At 32.8% G+C, this 23,079-nt stretch overlaps 1 protein-coding gene and 1 long non-coding RNA gene across 2 annotated transcripts; one reads left to right on the forward strand and one right to left on the reverse strand.

The window, feature by feature from the left end:
• Positions 1 to 2,584: 2,584 nt before the first annotated feature.
• On the forward strand, positions 2,585 to 4,015 carry LOC111904836 (uncharacterized). Its single transcript, XR_002854649.3, has 3 exons — positions 2,585 to 2,780; positions 3,074 to 3,391; positions 3,646 to 4,015. It is a non-coding gene; the product is annotated as an uncharacterized LOC111904836 (long non-coding RNA).
• An 8,603-nt stretch (positions 4,016 to 12,618) lies between these two features.
• Positions 12,619 to 14,790, reverse strand: LOC111904822 (purple acid phosphatase 22). The gene is made up of 5 exons (XM_023900536.2): positions 14,605 to 14,790; positions 14,096 to 14,387; positions 13,448 to 14,016; positions 13,143 to 13,231; positions 12,619 to 13,002 (listed from the first exon to the last, which is right to left on the reverse strand). The coding sequence occupies exons 1-5, from the start codon at positions 14,740 to 14,742 to the stop codon at positions 12,783 to 12,785; spliced, it is 1,308 nt and encodes a 435-aa protein (XP_023756304.1). The 5' UTR covers positions 14,743 to 14,790; the 3' UTR covers positions 12,619 to 12,782.
• Between the last annotated feature and the right edge of the window lie 8,289 nt (positions 14,791 to 23,079).

Raw genomic sequence — 23,079 nt, forward strand, 5'->3', positions numbered from 1 at the left:
AAAATTATAAAAAAAAATGGCAAAATTCCAACAACTAAGCTGACTAAAAGATGAATGAAAGCAAATCAAAACTAAAAAATTACGATTGAAAAGGATGAATGTAAGTAAATGAGAAGTAAAAAACAGTTGAAAGTTTTGGAGAAAGACTAAACGATTGCAGTAGGGTGGAGAAAGAAAAAACGTCATACCTGAAAGAAAGAAGATGACGAAGGAAGGAGTTCTCGTTGTGCAGTGTGTGTGATCTTGTCTGTTCTTGCGTTGAGATGGTAGGGCAAAACAGACATATTGGTATTTGTTCCCGGTCCTTGAGATTTCAGTTGTGGACCGAGTTAGGAGAAATCAATGGACCGAATCCTAACTCATGGATTGAGCCCAGGCTTTTTAATGTTATAACAAACACGTTAATTGACATTTTCGGACCCAGTCTATATTTTGATCCAGTTAGAAGCTATATCAAACACACCGTAAGTCCCAAAAACCGATAATCGTATTCAATTTAGCCATGTGACCCGGATAATAGGTCATCCAACTTTCAAAAATTACATTTTTTGCCCAAATTTCAAAATTTATTACAAATTTGGTCCAAAATTTACACTTTTGGCCTAGATTTTAAATCTTATTACAAATTTGTTCAAAAATTTACCCTTTTGGCCCAAGTTTTAGAATTATGTTATGAATTCATTATGACTTTAGTTTTTTTACAACTTGTTTCTCAAAAAAAAATTTGAATATGTTTTTTCTTTATAATATCATATTGATACAAAAAAAAACATATTTTCCCATAAAAAATCCTATATTTTCAATATACAACCTTTTTTTTATTTTTTTTGTATATGAATACCTATTTATAAAATTAGGTTTGTCTTGTAGATGGTTTCATGAATTTCTCATACATAGCATTGTAGCAATTTTTTTGAAAACAATTTAAATCAATTGATTGAATCTATTCATATATGAAAATTGTTTTGAGTTTGCAATTTATTTTTTTATATTAACTACAGATAACTATTGAGAAAATAATTATGAAAAAAAACTATTTTAAGTTATGAAAATTAGTTTATTTAAATATAATTTATTTTAACAGTAAATATTTTTTTCAAACCTTCTTTGGAAATATCTACAAACCTTTTATCTTTTAAAACGCAAAAAAACACTTAAAATGAAAGAATTGCTTTTAATCACTTTCATATCATAAAATAAGTATGTCTCTAGATTCAACAGACAGAAACATAATCAAGACCATTGAATCCATGTTAAATGATTGTTGTGTTTTTTTCTCCTTTGAGACTTGTTCATCCATATTATATTAGCCTTGATTATTTTTCTTTTTAATTATTTTAGAATACGTTATAACAAAATTAGATTAAATCATAGCATAACGAAAAATCAGTTACAAAAAAGAGATAAAACTAAAATATATAAAAAAGAATCAAAATAGGATCTCTTTTTGTTTAACATTATACTCCCTTTTAGTTTTGATCATCGCTTGAAAATATGATCTCTTTTGACTATATATTATGTTATTTTCAAATATGATCTCTTTTGACTATATATTATGTTATTTTCATTAAACCGGTTTTAATTACATATTATATTAGTTCCATGTAAACTACAACAAATAATTGTTTATATAGCTATCAAAAAGATTTATAAATGGAAATGTAAAATATAATTTATTATGTCAAGCGAAATTCTTAAATACGTCTATTTATGTACTTTATAAATACCTAATTTTATAAATAGGTATTTCGTATACAAAAAAATTGAAAATAAGGTTTTATATAGAAAATATAAATTTTTTTATGGGAAAATATGTTTTTTTTTGTATAAATATGATTTTATAAAGAAAAAACATATTCGATTTTTTTTTTGAGAAAAAGTTGTAAAAAAACTAAAGTTATAATGAATTCATAATATAATTCTTAAACTTAGGCCAAAATGGTAAATTTTGGACCAAATTTGTAATAAAATTTAAAATCTAGGCCAAAAGTGTAAATTTTTTACCAAATTTGTAATAAATTTTGAAATCTAGGCCAAAAATGTAATTTTTAAAAGTTGGATGACATGTTGTCCAGTAAAAAGGGTAAATTGAATATGATTACCGGTTTTTGGGACTTAATTGAATAAAAAAAAGTATAGGGACTAAATCGATTATGAAGCCAATACGTAAGGGCTTTATTGCAGTTTTCCCTAAAGAAAATATAAGATTTTTTATGTGAAAATATGTTTTTTTTTTGTATAAATGATTTTATAAAGAAAAAACATATTAGAAAAATTTTTTTGAGAAAAAATTTGTAAAAATAAAAAGAAAACTGAAGTTATAATGAATTCATAACAAAATTCTAAAATTTAAGCAAAAAGGTTAAATTTAGGATCAAATTTGTAATTAATTTTAAAATTTGGGCCAAAAGTGTAATTTTTGGACCAAATTGGTAATAAATTTTGAAATCTGGGCCAAAAATGTAATTTTTGAAAGTTGGATTATCTGTTGACCGGATAGAAGGGCTAAATTGAATACGATTACCGGTTTTTAAGACTTAATTGAATAAAAAAAATATACGAATTAAATCAATTATAGGCAATATTTAAGGGCTTCCATTTTTCCCTAAACAAAATATACATGGAAAAGTTTATCAAATTCCAGTGCCCTTCTTCGTTACCAGTCTCTTCGGTTTCTCGGTCTCTTAAAATTCACTCTCAACCTCTGTCTGCCACTAACCATTGTCGTTCTCTCTCGGCACCTCCGTTTCCTCTTCTTCTTTTTCTCTCATTGATCTAAGGTCATCTTCAATGGTAGTTTAATGGGGAGTTGAATGGGGAGTTTAATCCCATTAAACTCAAAATCCCCATTGTAGGTTAATGACATGGCACTCAATAGAATGGGGAGTTCAATCCCCATTGAACTCCACACTCTCTCTCCTCTCACACACATATAAATGATGTGGCAATCCATTAAATTGTATTGGGTTTAATGGAGTGTAGAGTTTAATAGGTAAAATTGTATTGTTAGTGGAATGTATATGTGACAATCCATTGAACTCATTTGAGTTCAATGCATTGAAGATGGCCTAAGCTCCCCTCGCAGTACCATCTACCATGGATTCATCACTATCGCATCACCACACCAATCACCACCACAATCTCATGTCACTCACCACCATACCACTGTCGCAAGTCACCCTCAAGAAAGTCTATATCTCACAATTACTATCACCGTAAGCCACCTCATATAGGTGAAGAATACCACAAAGGAGAGCATGAATTAAAGAAGATCAATGAACACTCTATCCCATATCGAGAAATTAGGGGTTCTGTTTAAACAGAATAGCTAGGGTTCTTCCCTTCAATTACCATCTCCACCATCATCGATGCCTTCGAAAACCGAAGCTAGGTATTATCTCTTTCTGTACCTGGTTTGCTTTCTTTCTTTGCTAAATTTCTTTAATTCCACTAGACCTCTCTCTCTCTCTCTCTTTCTTTCTCTCTCTCTCTCTCTCTCTCTCTCTCTCTCTATATATATATATATATATATATATATATATATATATATATATATATATATATATATATCCTTCTCTCTCTTTGCAAGTTTTAATTTATCTGGTTCGATTGTGTTGTTATTTGATTTTTATTATTTCATCGTAGGTGCTATTGTTTAATAAAGTAAGAAATGTGAGAAGAAAAGGTGAGTCTCTATTTAACTTTCTATCGAGCACTATAAGCATTTTTCTTTTATGTTATATAATGCCTTTATGCTAATCATTTTGTTTTTACTTGGTACAATCCATTTGATCTACTGATGTGTGGAGGCAAAAAAAAATTCCATGTCGATGGTTCCTAATTCAAGCAAGGTGTATCTCCTTAGAAATTGTTGGTACATTTGTTTATTTTTTTAATTAGTTAATAGGGATTTTGGTAAACACTTTGTCTATAAATGAAACAGTGGGTGGCGAATTCCCAAATAGTTTGGCTTTTTTTTTACCGTGAAAGGTGTTATTATTTTCATTTCCATATGTTACCCCTCTCCAAATTGCATGCACGCTGCTTCTTAACTATTTAGCTTAATCAAGTTATAAAAGCTTAATAAACATAGGTTTTAATTGTTTTGGAGTCTGTTTCTATTCCATTTTTGCAACTAAGTCACTAAGTCGTTAAACAAATATCAAATCCTGTTAGTGAAGGGTTTGTCCTCATAGAAATATATGAGGTTTTGCAGGCTCGAACCTGAGGCAAACATTATTGAAGACACAATAAATGGTAGTTTCATCACAGTTTGATGCGAAGTATTACTGTTTGGTCCCACATTTTTTTTTGCATAGACTTTATTACTCTTTAATCCCATGTTTTTTGTATAGTCATTATTGTCAAATTTGAATAAAAATGCACATTAAAAGTTAGTGTTTTCTATAATCCTTTGGAGTCGTGAGAACCTACTCAACCTTATTGTCAAATTTGAGTAAAAATGCACATTCAAAGTTAAAGTTTTCTATAATCTTTTGGAGCCGTGAGAACCTACTCAACTTTATTGTCAAATTTGAATAAAAATGCACATTGATAGTCAGATTTTGGATATCAAGATAGAAAACAATCTTGTTCATATTAAAAATAGAAAATATGTGTGATGGAGCAACAAAAAACTACAAGATGAGATCAAATTTATCAAAGCAGAAAAGATTTTCCTCTTCAAAATAAGATTCCAACAGCAACTAGTGATTTGCGAACGATATTGCAGGTCATTAGCATCAACTAAGGTGATATCAAGGCAAAATATTTCATTTAAAATATATAGGTTTTTGATCTATTATTTATTGATGAGCGGAATGAATATTTTTGTTCTTCAAAATATTTCATTAATGGGTTGTGCTGTTTAGTTGTGTCCTAAAGATCATTGATCTTTATATATGGAAATTTGTAATGTTATACCTAAACAATAATTGTATTTTTAGGTTTTTGTATGATTTGGCTAAAGTTTTATTTGAATTTTTTATTTAAAAGGTAATTTTTTATTATAATGGCTAGGAAATCTTATAAAGACAAACAAACAAGCGAGCATATAACAAACATAATAACCGAAAGTATTAGCTACGAAGCACATATTAAGAATGTCACTAAAGTGAAAGGAAAAGTATTAGCTACGAAGATAAACCCTAAAATAACATCCAACTTGTATATTCTAGAAGAATTGATCTAGACATCAGTGTGAAACAACAACCCAACTATATTTTGCTTCTTTGAAAATGTCACACCAAAAATTTATAGCAACCAAATTTGAATTAGCACATGAACAACTTTTTACGTTTAAAAAAGCACCATATCAATACTTGATTGTGCAATAGTGATGTTAAACAGCACAACTTGAAAGCTTGCTCGGGATTGACTGTTTTCACATCGATTAGAAGGAGTAGGAAAACAATTCAACGACAATTTATACGAGGGACAATCTAGAAGAGAAAAAACAAAGAAAAGAAAAAGTAAAATACTTGAAAAGCATCATAGCAGCATGAACATCTGATATAAGAAATGAAGCAGGAACATCGATTTTAGTCTAAAACTTAAATATTAAAAAAATGGTTATTTTAGAGTTTGTAGTTCTTTTGATCTATTAATTTTGAAAATGTTACATTTCATTCTCCTAACTTTACAAGTCGTGGTTTGACTTTATCTATGTAAATGATTTACCTAACATCGTTGTTTTTCTGTTCAAATGCAATGTTTGTTAGTGGCAGTTTAATTTATAAATTCCACAATGAAATGTTTATTGTCCTTCCAAGATTAATTAACAAATAAGATTCTATACAACATTTTCTACACATACATATTTTTTGTCAATTAAATAAGTAAATTACACGAAAGGTCCTATGGGTTGCAATATTATTTATACTTGCTCAATATATATATATATATATATATATATATATATATATATATATATATATATATATATATATATATATATATATATATATATATATATATATATATATATATATATATATATATATTTAACTACGAACATCCCAATGGTGTGGTTTTATTTTCGGTTAGTCATGCCGAACCAAAAATATTATTTATATTTGCTCAATATATTTTGTTAACTAGGAACATTCCAAAGGTGTAGTTTTATTTTGTGTTAGTGAACCAAAAATATCTTTATTGTCTTTTTATATTTTCTTTTTATACTTATTATTTATTTGTTTGGTGTAATTTTAAAACTTAAATTTGGCCCATACCTTAACCTACCCCCTATATTATATGACATTGTTCTCTCTTTATCACCATCTCATGTCAATGTCGTTTATCACCATCTCATGTCAATGTCGTCCCACCGGATTGTGGAGCAATGAACCTAGCCATAAACTATATGCAAAATGGGAACTATCTAGCATAAAACAGTTCGCCAAAAAGCCGAAAGGTACTATATTCTGAGAGGAACTAGCTAGTGACACCGCATCCCGCATGTACTCCACTATTATATATATATATATATATATATATATATGAAGTATTTAGATAATTAAGTGTCATGTGTGCCTATAATCGTTATTGGAACCTTATGTGGTAAATGAAACTGTATGAGCTAATTTTTATTTAACCATATATATTTTTATACTTATAACATATGGGGTAGTATAGGGTAAAGATAGATGAAAATAATAAAGAGAGGTCGAACTTTTATAGTACTACCAAATTAGTAGTATAGTTACCTAGCAGGGTATTGATGATGAACACAGACTGTTCTAGACAAGTCACGTCAAACATGGGCAGATACACAACCTATAGATGTTTATAAGTCAAGCATGGATAGACTTGTAACCTGTAGATGTTTGTAAGCCATACACGAGAAGGTTTAAAACTTATAGGTGTTAATCGATCATACATGAGCAGGTTTACAACCTGTAGATGTTAATGAAATTGTTTACGGGGAGGTCGACAACCTATAGGAATGGATGAACAGTATGCGGATAGATACACAACATGTAAGTGTTACTAAGTTATACATGGGCATGCCCGACATGTACATGTTAAGGAACTTCATACAAACACGACTACGAACTGTAGGTATGAAAGAATTATTCTCATAGATACTTTATTCACCCCATGATTGTTTTATTATCACATATTGATAAGGAATCCTCGAAGTTGTATTATCAATTTAGAGATCCTCTATGATAGGTCCCTTGAGATCATCGATTTAGGATTAAAGATTGTGACTAAAGGGAACGGGTAATCAGGCTATTTGTTTGATGCAAAATATATATATAATTATAACAAATTAATTATAATACTGTGGGTTGAAAACCCTATGTACTCACCAGGTTTTCCAACCTTACCCACTCAGCTTCTTTGTATCACAGGTAGCGGTACGAAGATATATGATGTTTGGATTTGTTGAGAGAATCCATGAAATATAGGCTGTTAGATGTTGTAAGGTCAGTAGTGACTATGTTTATGCTTATGTTTCTTATATTATTTATGGCATCCAAATTTTTTTAATCAATCAATGAAAAATATTTCTTCGAAATTATTTTTATGTGATAAATTTCACAATATAAAGAGCACTTTATTTTAAAATAAACATAAATAAAATGGTGTTTACCGACCTTAAAAATGAGGATGTCACACCAAACCAAGAGACTTTTGATTGTAGTATATGGAAATCTTATTGTTATGCCATTTTTACACACAAACAAGTCTATTACTTTTTAGTTTTTAAGATTTTAAATTAGGCATTGAGCAATGTACTTGCAATAATCCATTTTTTTACTAGTTTTAACACTTTTTTGTTTGTACCTAGGCCCAAAATATCCTAAAACCGGCCCTGTGAAAAAATTTCAACTAGTGTTTGGGATGAAGTTATAGTTGTTTATCTATATGGTGTTTTATTCTTTAAAAAAATTAATTTTTTTTTCTCACATGAACATTTCTCAATTTATGTATGATTTCACTTTTTGGTTCTATCTTGAATGGATATGTGTTTCTGGTCTTTATAGCTTTACTCTTAGTTTTGATGGGTCTATTTTTGCTATGAGACCGCTCGTGCATTCATTATTGGACTAGTTCTTTTTGGGGGTGACCTCGTGGTTTAGCTTTGTGGTGTTCTTGTTATGGATCCTAGTGGAAGAAGGTTGATTTGCTGAGTTGTTTACTACCTTTTGACGTTTTAACAACTAGGTTTATCTTTGCATCTGTGGGGGTGTTTTCTTGATTGGTTTCATTTGTGTTTTCTAGAGTTGTTGGTTTGCATTCTTTTTTTCCTCCGACATTGCTTGTGCTTCTGGTTGTTGTGTAATATCAAGATAATAGGTTTTTGTTTGTTCCATTTCTTAACCTTTTTACCCGGCTTGGATTTTTTCAAATGTGGTGCTTGTTGATTGAAGATTTATGTTTCTTTTGTAAAGTTGGCCTTTTGTTCTGGCTTGTCTTGCTATGAAGGTTGTCGGTGGACTAGATTTTCACTATTTAGACCTTTTTACCATAGGAGGAGGGGATCTTGTTCTTGCTTAATATTGTTCTTTGTTGTTTGGAACTTTAGTTTCTTATGTTTTTCTTGTAGATCGTTGTTTACTTTGTTTGATTTGTATGCTTTGCTTCCATCTACCCGTTGCTGGTGTTTGTTGATTATTAAAGTCTTAGCATTGAAAAAAACTTATCAGCTACTCCTGCGTTCTTTTCCGTAGTAAAGTGTTTCACCTTGAAATTAAAACTTATAAGTCAATGGTTAATTTTAACGCACACTTTTTCTATACTCAATGTTACATGTGCCAAGTTTCAAGACTATCGAGTGAGGAATTTTCAATAGTTTTGATGTCAATTTAATAATTTAGTCTTTGTTTTCCTACTCTTACATTCCGACTACGGAGTGGTATTAGTATATTTAAGCTCAATCATTAATTAAGCCACATTTATATTTGCTAAAAGAAGTCAAAAAGCCTGATTGTTTAAAAATGGGTTATATAGCTACATGAACGTGTCTCTTATAGAGTTATAGTAATAGAACTCGATTATTTTCTAGAGGCTGGGTCACATACCCATATAGCTAAAAGCCCCAATTTTTATGTTGGTAACCGTGTTACTTGAGTATAACATACAGCCGGGTTCATTGAGTTGAACCGGATCATATAGCATTTCTCTTTATAAATCCATGTTCCTTCATAACATATCTCGATTTTTCCAAAAACCAGGTCCTATTTAACAAGTCCTATAACGTGTTTCATAGTAGTGAATGATCGGTACTATGAGGAACTCGAAAGAATGAGTCCCCATTTGCTCGAGGTATCACTAGCAATAATATTATATAGTATTATTGCATCCATTACCTGGATATAATTAAATAATTTTTTGAGATTTATAATTATCATGGCCTTATATAAATGGACCGATGAGCAAGTTTTTTCATACACGTAACCACACACAAATACATCCACACACTACTACAAAATGGTTAATAGAAAACGCTCCTTAAAATACGTTTTTAAGAATTCGGTATTTTATTCTAGAATGCGCAATTTATTTTCTAAAAAAAATACGTTCATCTTAATGGATCGTACTTTATTAGGGTATCCAAAAAGATGCATTAAGGTTTTTCATCTAATTAATTTATTTTGCCGCCTAAATATATTTGCCCAATATCTTTTAATTTGTATCTCGTCCTTACCCTAATTTTACAACCGTTCGTGTCTTTCCTATAATCCTACGATTGCCGCATCATCACCACCACTAGAAACCGTTGCCGCCACCACCATAGCCACCAATTGATGTTGCTCCACAATAGCCACCGGCGACTGTTGCCGCCACCATGACTGTCATGCCTTCTCTGCACACACCATTTGTTCGTTCAAGAGGTTGCTTCTTAATTATCTTAATCATTAATCAGCAATTCTAAATCTTTAAGATTTTGGTGCCTCCGTTGTTGCTTAGGATACTTGGATTTTAAAATTGCTATACATTTTTTGCCTAAGTTTTTTATTATGGTATGTACGATCTTCAGTTTTCTTAGGGTTTTTTTTTTGCATAATGGTCTTTGACATGACCAACCTCATACATAAGGATGTTGCAACTTTGGTTTGATAAATATTGAATAAGCTCTTAGTTTTTGAAAAGTGAAATTCCCATAGCACTTTATACTTTTTCAAACATTTAGTTTTTGAAAAGGGAATGCTTTCTCTAGCATTTGAAGACTTAATGAAGCAACTATGCACACACTGTGGCACCAAGAGCATTTAAATCAAGGTTTGTTGGTTCCTTGGTTTTTCCCTTGAATTTTGTGGCAACATGCGTATTTTTTATTGTATTTCTGTTAATACAATGTTGAAGTTAAAAAAATATATATATATATTGCATGAATATTCTAAGGATTAATTGAACTAATGTTGGTATGATATAAATTCTTTTAGATTTTTGGTATCCTTAACGTGAGCTATTCACATCTAGATTAGATTTCTCTACATTAATTTTCATTCATAGAATGTTTGTTGCATATTTATATTACAGGATGATATTGGAATAAATAAAAGCTTATATGAATTAGCTGGAAGTTATCTGAGACATGAATTCTTTAAATCACCTATGTTGGTGAGTTTCGTTATGTTCCCACTTTTCGATGAATTTTTCTCTACAATTCTATATATGCTTTACAATTTTTTTAACTATCCAGAGTATTAAAGGAAAAGTAATGTAATAGACTTTTTCAGTATCAACATATGTGGTTATGGGTAATCATATAAATGCGAAAAAATGATTGTTCAAACAGATAATGTCATGCTTTTCTATATTAATTTTACTATATTGTGAACACGTGTTCATATGTAGAGTGACACTGAGAACATGTTTGTTTCATGAACAGGTTTGGGCCCTAGGATGTTTATGTGGACACTTGTTCCATTGAGATTTGCTTATACTTAAGGCAAGGTTTGCTTCTTGAACATTTTTGCTTACGAAGTTGTTTTTATTTATCTAGCTAGTATTGGGGACTTGTATTTGACCTTAGGTCTAGTCTGATTTGGTACTGGGAAAGTCAAAATTAACTTAACTCGATGTCCTCATTTTCTAATTTCTATTTTTTTTTGTAGATTTGTTTTTCATAATTGCTACACACTACCAGAATATGTAAGTTGTAATATTGTAAGCAATTACAATGTGTTGAGCTCTGGATTCGTCAATATGTAACATCTTTCATTTTATTATCTTCAATTGGAATCCATAATGCACAAAAGATATTTTTTGATCGACATCCCATGATATTAACACTATTTTAGAAATTGCGGGTGTGAATGCTTATTATGCTATGGATCTGTGCCTACACCAAAAACTTAATGATTACAATGACTTGATGATGGAGTCTCCACATTTCTCATTATAAGGTATTTGGCTTTTTATGTTTTATATCAAGTCATGCATGATTTATTTGATTTCTCCTACCCGTATGGTCTCAAAGTGTAAAATAAAGTAGACTCCATGAATTGGAGTAAAAAATGGTGTCTCAAAGAAACAATTTGGTGGCCATAACAATGTTACTCAATAACATTGTATCAGCCACTAAATTGTATTTTTTTTTTTATTAATTTTGTTAGTTATGGAGTACGGTTGTTTCTAAGAAACAGTACTTTATAATACTTATAGAGTACGGTTATATAACCGTACCCTATTTAGTTGTTAAATAGGAAACTCTCCCCTTAGAGTACGCTCCTATAACCGTACTCTATTACCTATTTTAACCGTACTGGATTGCCACTTTTGTAGTAGTGACATACTCTTTAAGAACAAAAAGATACATGTGATTTAGATCATTAAAAGTAGTAACCAAGAATACTATCAATATATAAAATCATAAATTGCCCAATCGAAAAAAAAAAAAGTTAACTGCTTGTTTAAAGTAGATGGAAAAGAAAAACAAAAATTTATATATTTTGTTGTACAAACAATAACCAAATACAAAATAAAATTAAACATTAAGTTAATGCCAAACAGGAAAAGATAAACAACAATTCACACATTTCGAGATGAAATCTTAATACGTCGAAGGTTAGTTTATAACTAATAAATGTTTTATACAAGGTTGCTTGTGTTATCAAAGGAGTACCCATGACAAAGAATCAATATAATATAGTAACCGACCAAGAATCAATATATAATATGTAAACTATGATTAATATTGTATTCCATAAATCTGAGTTTCCGCCTTATCATCTTATGCCTTCTTCTCTTTTTTTAATATTAATATTATGCTTCCATACGATGTTAATGAAAAAAAGAAAGGCATAAGATGAAAAGATGGAACCTGAGCCTTGTGAAAAACACAGTAGGAGACCAACATTTCTCTGATCTTGGTGAAGGAAAAAATAGGGAAAAGTGAAAAAGAGAAGTTATCGATGATACAAGGCATATTAGGCTAAATAAGTAATTATGTTTTTTACTATTCAAATAAGGTGTTTCAAATAAGTAAGGATAAACCAATTTATTGAAAACTTTTTATTTAACCTAATAAACACTATAATTTTTATTTAGCCAAACACTAAATATATGTACTTATGTGTGAAATTTGTATAAACAAATAAAGAGGTGAAATAAGCAATCCCATCTTCAAGCATAAGATGGATGCGTATGTATAAATCCCACCTATTTCAACGGAATACTATATATATTTACGCTTTTATATACCAAATTCTGTTGATGGTTAAAAGTTATACAATATTATTTTTTTCCTAAGCTAAGCGTCGATCAATTTCATAAAATATAGGCAATCTGAAAAACCACATAAGTATAAAATGATGGTTACAAGAAGATCAAAGCTCATCGTGTTGAAAATTTTTTCCTCGGATCTTTTGGCTACATGAGGGTTCCGAGCTCAAACCTTTGAACCAAACATTATCTGCGGCAAATGATGCTGAGTCGTTGTTGCGGTGCCATGACCAATGAGCATGTGTCTCATTCATTATTCTCAATCGACCATGTCCGAAGCTTGCCTCTCGATAAAGTGATATTGAAGGGCTAGGCTCTTTGTATCTAGTTTATTAAATATATATGAGCATAGTAACATTAGCATATGAAGACATCAAAAGAGACTTAGCGGATTTTAATGTATACTGGACCTAAAGGGTCGAATAAATAAATAAACATTCATAAGGAGAGTTTTAGACACTTACGTCATGGCAAGACCTTCTCTGTTCCCTCCATCGCCAATGGTTATGTATATTGGACCACATGGATCAACTTTGTTGTCATACACCCTACTCTGAAATAATAACTCAGTGAACATGCTACAAAACTTAGAAGTCCAATAAAAAAAATATAGAAAATAGGATATGGGTCATTTTTGTTCTATGTCTAGTTTCTATGTAAGAAAAAATCCCCAAACATGAAAAAGAAAACCTCCCGTAGCTTTTACACTATTACCAAGATAAGTCCATTATGAAAATTTATTGCTTATCTAGGAAGGCTTAGAGCTTACAAATCGTTCGTATGCATGAACATGGCCGGCAAAAACCATGTCAACACTGGAGTTATGCAACATCTCTTCCATTGCTACCCGCATACTTTCACCTTCTCCTTGATGAGCCAGATTGGAGTTATACCATGGTGCATGGAGGAGCACGATAACCCATGGTGTTCTTGATCTATCAATTTTAGCCACGTCATTTGCTAACCACTTATATTGATCCGAATCAACACTAAAATCCGCGTATGAACCTAACATAATGATGTGAGTTCCCACTACATCAAATGAGTAATAGAGATTTGATTCAGAGCCACTTTCTTCATGTGGCATGGGCCAACGCGCGTTGTAGGCTTTGAACCCATTGGGGTAGATGATCGGGACTATTTCTTGTTCATGGTTCCCTTCTGTCACCATCCATGGCCTTCGGCTTGCATATGGCTCAACCAAACGCCCAAATGAGTCCCAAAGTGGTTGTTGTGAATCTGCATAAGATAGATCACCAGGGAGGAGCAAAACGTCGTAGTTGCTTGCATTAATATGGGCAAGGGTTGAGCTTGTCCATTCCGTTTGTCCAAGGTCACCTGAGTTCACATGTTTTTTTAATATTAAAAAATTAAAATACTACATGTTGCACTATATAAAGATGTGAATCAGGCATACCAACAATTGCAAACTCGATGGGAAAGGTTGCAGGCGGTGTTCGAAAGTTAAACTCTTGTCCGGAGCCACCACACCTATAGTAATAGGTGGTAGCCGGATCTAGTGGTCCGATTGTGACATGGTGGATCTCCCCCGAAGTATAGAAGAAATAGTTGTAGGACGAATGTTCTCCGGTGGCTGATGAGTCATATTTCGACTGAACTTTTCCATAGTCGACTCTAGAGGGCACATCAGTTTCTTCGGTTACCCATGAAACCTTCATGAAATTCTTTCCGACCAATGACACATGCACCTAAAAATAATACGGTTATCAACTTATCATTAAATTAAACCAATGTTTGCGCTAAGAAATATAAGGAATACAACTTAGCCCATTTCATATAAACAAGATTCTAAAGAGGTACAAGATATTAGAGATTTCGTCATTGAATTTTAAATGAAATCATTATGGGTATCAGTTCTGACACAACAACAACACAAGCTTAATTTCATATGAAAAGAAGGGAGACCTGTTGAGGATGAGATTTTGGACCATCGTGAAGGGTGTAAACTAGTGGTCGTGGTGGTTGACGGAAAAACTCGACGGACCCATGGTGTGGTACGACAAAGGAAAGGATGGGGAGTATGAGGAACAGTAACTTTGCCATGGTTGCGGTGGACCAGTTGATGAGACTGAAATAAATGTAACAAGCGCAATGGCTACCAAAAGAGACGGAAAACTTTATTTATATACGTTTATTATTATTATTATTATTATTATTATTATTATTATTATTATTAGCCACGATAGAAAAATCTGATTGTATTTAAAAGTAATTGTATAATTTTAATATTGAAAAATATATGTTCTTTAATATAATAATTTTTACAATAAATTGATATAAATATTGAAATTATTTGTCATAAAATATAAATTTATTGAAATTACTATCGTCTTAAGCGTATATTAAGGGTTATACTTATATATAATCTTGAATAAAATTTTTTACTTATGTTTTATGTTTAATAGTAGACAAGATTGATAATTCGCATTAAAATGATAATAGTTTGTACCGATAATATATTTAAATTAGTAAATTATGTATATTAGGTTAATAGTTGCATAATTAAAATTAAATAAATTTAATGCTTTGAAAAAAATCAATTTAATATATATATATATATATATATATATATATATATATATATATATATATATATATATATATATATATATATATATATATATATATATATATATATATATATATAGGTTTAAATGTTTCCAACAAATATTGTGTGAATGGATGCACCAATCACAATTTAGCAAATTATTAATTATGTAATTAAATATATATGGGTAGTTATGTAATCTTTCATTTTAATTCTTTATTTAGTCTGATTGTTATCTCTTTATATTAGACAATGATTTATGGTTGATTTACTTATCATTAATTTGAATTTCTTTATATATCTGATTGAAACGTCCCCCACATACAGATCATAAATATCGATTCCATTATCTGCTCAATAATTTGTTTTGCACAATCGATGGATGTTGATACTGGAAATCGGAACCAGGTATTCATTTTTGTTCTTTCATATTTATATGTTTTTACTGTTTTTTCATATACAAATGTATAAAATCTATTAATCTTGCAGGATAATAAAGATCAGAATCCTGGGAAGGATATGGGTAATGTCAATGATCCAAACAATCTTGTGAATGTTGTTGTGAAGGAAAAAAGAAGATGTAAAATATATTTTGGATTCGGTCATGATAGCAGGAACTGTCCTTTTGGATTGATGAAAGCATAGAACTACAAGAAATTCATCAAATTTGACGTTTTTAGATATTATTATGTTTGATTTGGGTTAAATAAAAGTATGTTCTGATGAACTATATGCTATTATTAAGTTTCATTTTAGTATAATAAAACTATGGTTTGATGAATTTTATGTTTGTTTTTCTGATATATTCATGTTTACATCTAATAAATTTTTTGTGGTTTTCTGATATGTTTATGTTTCATACAATATGCTCATTCAATCAGAATGTCAAAAAACATGTTCATTTTATTTCATAGACAAAAGTTCAAAAATGGTCCCTGTGGTTTTCAAAAATATCAAGTTTAATCCCTAAGTTCAAAAAACCTCACAGATGGTCCCTATGGTTTCAAAACTTTTAACATTTGGTCCTTCTGGCTAACTCCGTTACTTTTTAGCCGTTAAGTCAGGGGTATTTTTGTCATTTCAATACTCAGGGACCATTTGTGAAGTTTTCTATTATTTTAAACAAATGAAAAAAAATATAAAATAATTATTTTAATATATAATGGTCCTCTCTCTCTCTCTCTCTCTCTCTCTCTGTGTGTGTGTGTGTGTGTGTGTTCGCCTGCAAATGAACTCAAACTAAAACCACTCACCCCAAATGAACACTACCTATTCCGATTCTAAAAGTTTATAAGCTCTCTCGTTATGTTCATCACAAAAGTCAATAAAAGAGATGATATTTACATGTTTGTATGAAGAAAGTACTTTGATCTCATTTAAGAAATGGGTTGCTTGATCGTTAGAAACTCAAAAACACCCACACATACACTTTTTGAAAATAAAAAAATCAGAACCTCATCCTACTGTCTTCTTCTCCCCCTTAACCATCGTCGATCTCTTTTCATAACCATCGGCTTTTGCCACCAACGGCGTCATTAAACATCTCCATCAATCTCCTCCGCCGTCAGACGCCTCAACAGTCGTGACTCCTAATTTCATGGGGGATTTGGTTTAAAATGGGGGCAGAACACACAATACGCTTGATTTACAGTTTCTTCATGTTTTTTTTCCGTGGCTTGAGGGTTTTAGATTGGAGAATTTTTTCAGATTGGGGGAATGGTGGGTTTTTCGATCTTGTTGTAGGTTTAAAGCGACACTCTCTAATGGTGGAATGAAGGTAGGAAAAAAGAGCAGATCTGCAAAAATGGTGATTGATGGGGGCATAAGCTAGGATTCATGATGGTGATGGTGGTTTGAGTTGCAGGTTTCAAAAGAGGAATAGGAGATAGAGTTGCAGGTTTCGCACACAATCACCTGCCCTAATCCTCCTCAATCTTCCAATACCCCTCTTAACTTTCAAAGGACCACCAAAACCTTTTTACCTCTGATAAAGGAGTATAAGAGGCAATGAAATCGATTATGAGTTCTAAGTTATTGGGTTTGAATTTCCGAAACAATGGATTTGAATTTCTGAAACAATGTGAAGGTTCGAAGCAAGGTAAAATGACTGAAAGAAGGAGATGAAGTATATGGATGGAGATTTAGGATGGATGGAGATTTAAGGTCAACAGAGAGAGAGAGAGAGAGAGGGGGGGGAGAGAGAGAGAAAGAGAGAGAGAGAGAGAGAGAGAGAGAGGGCCATTATATATTAAAATAATTATTTTATATTTTTTCATTTGTTTAAAATAATAGAAAACTTCATAAATAGTCCCTGAGTATTGAAATGACAAAAATACCCCTGACTTAACGGCTAAAAAGTAACGGAGTTAGCCAGAAGGACCAAAGGTTAAAAGTTTTGAAACCACAGGGACCATTTATGAGGTTTTTTGAACTTAGGGATTAAACTTGATATTTTTGAAAACCACAGGGACCATTTTTGAAGTTTTGTCTATTTCATATAATCCGTTTGACGGTTTCATAAAATCAAAACACATAATGTCAAAAACAAAATGTGTAAACAATGAGCATATTTTGAATTTTGATGAATTTATAATACTCTTGATCGATTAGATCTTTTAACAGGCAAATCAAGAAAGTAATAACAGTATAACACAAAACCACAAGAATGGATCTGAATGAGTCGAATGATTCTATTAACTCAATCCTCAGCAGAGCTCGATGAAGAACTTCCGCTGTAGAGGATTATAGGGTTACAAAAGATAAGAACGTAAACGCTTATAAAAATCTCTATCAAATCTTACGTTAAAGAATGCATGCAAGTATCTATATATAATAACCCTACAAAGAACTCACGGATGGACAGACCTATACTGTAACAGTCCGGATTCCCAGGTATTATTTATTCTTCTTAATTTTGGTGTTTTGTGAGGAGACTCGCCGAGTATGATCGCGGTTTGGGAAAGGGTTCGCGTCCGGACTCGGCGAGTCCACACTGTTTAATGAAACCCTAAATTTCAGGGTATGAGACCTATTTAAAGGGGCTTATGGCCGTCATTTGCGGCCACCAACCCCAGAGAGAACCCTAAAAGATTCCTTGAGCGTTTAAAGGGGCTTATGGCCGTCAAGAGGTGACCAAAGGAGGTGCTAATCCAGTGATTCTTAAGTCCAGAGACTTCATTTGAGGTAACCATTCTTTCCTTTCTCAGCCCTTGGTGTAAATCTTAGAGTTAGGGCTTCTTTGTGGAATGATTCATGGAGTAATTGGCCTCTTTTTGTGTTGATGCTTTAGATCTGGACCCAAAGAGGTCCAGAGACTCTTTTCCCTCAAGCTTTATGAGTGTTAATGGAGGCCATGAGCTTAGAATAGCATTCTAGAGACCATATCATCAAATAAGGCCTTTGGACCTTTGCATGAGCACCAAGATTGTAACTTTACGTGATAAATGTGCTTGGAAGGACTGGATCTATGAGTTACTGGAACGGATCTGACCTCAGGAGTGACTTTGAGTTCATGCATGGCTTAGACTCGTCGAGTCCGAAGAACAGACTCGGCGAGTAGCATGAAGATTGTCCATAACCACTCAGCGAGTGGTCTTACCGAGTTAAGGGTTGACTTAGTGATTCAGGGAGAGTCATAGAGGTTTGACAGGTGGACTGAGTCAAGCTGGAACTCGCCAAGTTGTTCTTGAGACTCGGCGAGTTGAGTCGTGGTGGCCCCGCGATTCATGCCAGGTGGAACTCGTCGAGTCAGGGAAGTACTCGACGTGTCAAGAGAGGATCCTAGGGAGTCAGTGAACACGTATAGACTCGTCGAGTCGCTCTAGTGCACTCGTCGAGTCCGGTCAAAGTTGACTGTTGACCAGTGTTGACTTGATAGGGGTAGTTAACCTTAGTTGTGAAAGTGTTAATTAGAGATATATTGTGTTATAGGAGGATTATAGCTCGGAGGATCGAGCACGAGTGATTTCTGGGATTTGCGAGTTATCGAGATACGCGAGGTGAGTCTTCTCACTATACTTTACCTTGAGTAGGTAACCAGAGTTATGTGACAGAGTATTTGTATGCTATGTGTTGTACTGCATTATTTCTATGTGATTTATGTTGTGCATGTTTACAGAGTTAGAACCGGAAGGTTCCCAGAGTTAGAACCGGAAGGTTCACAGAGCTAGAACCAGAGGGTTCATAGAGTAGGGTCCACGGACCCACAGAGTTATAGCCTCGAGTGGCTAATATGTGTTATGTGTGGTATTTTGGGGAACTCACTAAGCTTCGTGCTTATAGTGTTTTGTGTTATGTGTTTCAGGTTTCTCTCAGGATCACGAGACGGCACTGGCTCGATTGTACACACCAGAGAAAGAGTCATGTTTTGAGGATACTGGTTTATTATGCAAGTGAAAATGGAGTTATGTTTTGTAATTCGATTATGAATGGGATTTTAAGCAAAGTGTTTTTAAGAATTAAACGATTATTGTCACAACTAGAAATTTTGTGTCTTGTAATCACAACACTCAAGTAAAATGTTGAATCAAAAACTTAAGAGCATGTAAGATACTTACTTCATGGCAACAAAATTTCAATCAATACACCATACAAGCATTTCAAATAGTCAACAAGTAATTGGAAACCCTAGAAGTTCTTGTGTAGGTCCATTTTGGACTAGGACTTCCTTATTGGGCCCAATGGGCCAATAAGCTTCCAACTTGACTATCTTGGGCTTAGAACCTTAAATGGGCTCTAATTGGACCCACTTTCATTTATTTTCAACATTTTGGGCCTTATTGGGCCTAGAATGAAATAAATCAATTATATGAACTACTATGGACCATAATTAACCTAATCTAGCCTAATAAAGCATAAAAATCACACTTATATTTTATAAGGCCAACAATCATTCAACCTAACTCTAATATGGGCTTAGGGGCAAAAAGCCCAAAAATCCTTTCTCTCCTCTCTCTATTCTCGGCCCAAGACAAGCCCAAAAGAAAAGGAAGAGTTGACTTATTTCATGACACCTCATTTTTGTCCTTAGGTTTTCCATGCAACACACATATCTCCATGCAACAATCTTGTCAAGCTTCTCACTCCTCCCCTCCCTTCTTGTTTCGGCCGAGAGCACACACACACACACACACCTCACAAAAACACTCTCTAAATTACTCAAGAATCACCCACTCTCTCCATCCAAGATCTTGAAAATTTGGCTAGAAGCTTAAGGATCTTCATAAAGTGATTCATCATCTAAGGTAAGTTAATGGCTAACTTATGATCTAACTCCCTCCGCTTCATAAAAATCTCTTCTAAATTCATTCAATCTTGTGATCTTGCACCTTAGAAGCTCCTAAACTCGAGATCTTCAAGGAAAGGTTGCTAGGGCCGAAAATCACCTCATTTCTTTCCATCTCTTCTCCAAAAACCAAAACCACACCCAAAGGTGAGCTTCATACCCCCTATTTTTCGGTTTTTATAAGTTTTGTGTGTGTGTGTGTGGGGGGGGGGGGGGGGGGCGAATACAAGCAAATGTGTAGATCTATGAGTATATGTATGCTTTGTGTGATTTCTATGTTTATTTACATGTTCTTATGTGATTATGGTGTTGGATCTACTCAAAAAGGAACTCAAAACCGAGATCTACATTATGTTGAATGAAATAAGTATAAATCATATTATTTCATACAAATCAACTCTAGAAAAATAACCAAGTTGGTTAATATGAACTCCTTTGGGCTAAAATCCCATTTTTTGACTTTAAATGTTAAAAATATAAAGTTAAATGGCCCAAAATGTCAAAATACAAATTCTGATGGTTGAGATGAGTTAAAACAGTTTCAAAAATGTATTTTCTGGAAAATTACTCTTTTGAAGGACTAAAATGGAAATTTTTAAACCTAATGGGCCAAAAATGCACTTTTCGGCCCAACAAGGCCCAAATTGCGAGATTTTCAAACTAGAGGGGCTGAATCTGTATTTTTCTGTAAAACAGAGGACTACTAGTGCTCCAAGTCCATTTCAAGGGTTAAAAATACTTTTCATATTCAAAAGGGACTAAAGATGCAAAAATTTTCTATTTTGGGCCAAAAATGTAAAAATTGCGAAAATTGAGGTTTCAGCCGAGAAAACTTCATCTTGAGGGACTAAAACTGTTTTTCAAATAAACTTGAGCTGAAAAATACCCTTTCAATGAGTTTTGATACTAAAGTGTCTAGAAAAATGGTTTAAGGACTAAAACGGAAATTCTTTTATACAAAGGGCCAAAAATTGAAAATTTATCCAAAAGAAAGGGGCTGCAAAAGAAAAATTCTAGTGATTTTAAACAATAAATCTCTTAGGATGGAATACTAGTACCACGACTATCGACGAAATATAATACACCTTCAACACCAAAATCGTTATCAAACGAACTGATTCGGTCTCGAATCAATAACGAATCCGAACTTAATAACACGACGCTACTTCAATACACACGCAGAAATTTCGAAAAGTCAATACACATGTGGGAATACACCAGACGTCGATACACCATCTTTGGGCCCGAAAGTTTCAAATCGTGCTTGTTGGGCCTAGCTAGCCCAATGACATGATCTTTAGGCCCGAAGGAAACTCGCTTACATGTAGTTGGGTCTTATATGACCTAATTCCGTGTAAAAGGACTTTCAATGGCTTTTGTGCTGTTGGGCACCAAGGGCCCTTTGGTACTGCTAGCAAAGTCGAGAATTCACCAATGCGAGTTGGGCTAAGGGCCCTTCGCATTCATGATAGCCTTGAACGACTTATGGAAATATCAGGGGCTTCGTACCCTCTTTTCCTCCTCGGTTGTAGGGCTATGAGAAGTCAGGGTGGTTGGATTAAGTGAATAGTACGAACGACGCCTAAGGGATCGTTTGTATAGTTGTAAACTAGTCATTTTCATTAATGTGTGATTATAACAATTCACAATCCATAATTAACCCAATGTCACCGGGACTCATCGAATACACACGTCGCAACGGAATAACAAAATATAAAACGCTTAATTCAAAGTATTAGGAAAACATCGGGTTTTCCTAGGATTTTCAATTCATACACCTACGAGATGCATACCAAGTTTATCAAATTTTTTTACATTTATAGAAACAAACAAGCATACTTACGGATCTTCACACTTTTTATACTATGTTCTTTTCAGAAAATATCGGATTTTCTGGTGGTTTTCAAAACAATACAAAACATTATATTTCAAACATTACTTATGAACTCACCAACATTTCATATGTTGACGTTTTTCAAAATACTTGTATTCTCAGGTAACAGGTAAATCGAAAGGGAAAAATGTACTCAGTAATGTCTTGTTGTTTGTTTAATTAGTATCGAACAATTTACTTTTGGGCATGCAATGTTATGGATCAATGTACTGAATGTAAACGCTACCAGTTGTAATATTTCAATTCTTGGTGATGTATGATGTTATGTTTCATTATATTCATTGTGATGGTATTCAATTGAGTCACAATAGCCCTCGGACGTTTCCGCCGTCTAGTTCGAGGGTGTGACAATTATTTTTAAATGAAAAATTGTTTTGTAATTTTCGGTGTTACACATACCAGAGACAAAACTGGACTATCTAACGAGCCCAAAGATGCAACACTAACTGGACCTAACAATCTCCCCCTTTGTGTCAATTGGAGCGAGACTATCACTTCTTCTTGCTGGGTCCAGCTGCCGGAACCTTCTTGGTGGTATCAAACAGACGAGGGATAAGAGCGAGGATTGTCTGTCTGAAGCGAATGTACCCTGCACTGGATCATATCATCAAAGTACTTTTTGTCATCAGCTGAGTTTTGCTTGCAATGATGAAT

The sequence above is a fragment of the Lactuca sativa genome, chromosome 2, assembly GCF_002870075.4.
Source record: "Lactuca sativa cultivar Salinas chromosome 2, Lsat_Salinas_v11, whole genome shotgun sequence".
In the NCBI taxonomy this organism is placed as follows: Eukaryota; Viridiplantae; Streptophyta; class Magnoliopsida; order Asterales; family Asteraceae; genus Lactuca; species Lactuca sativa.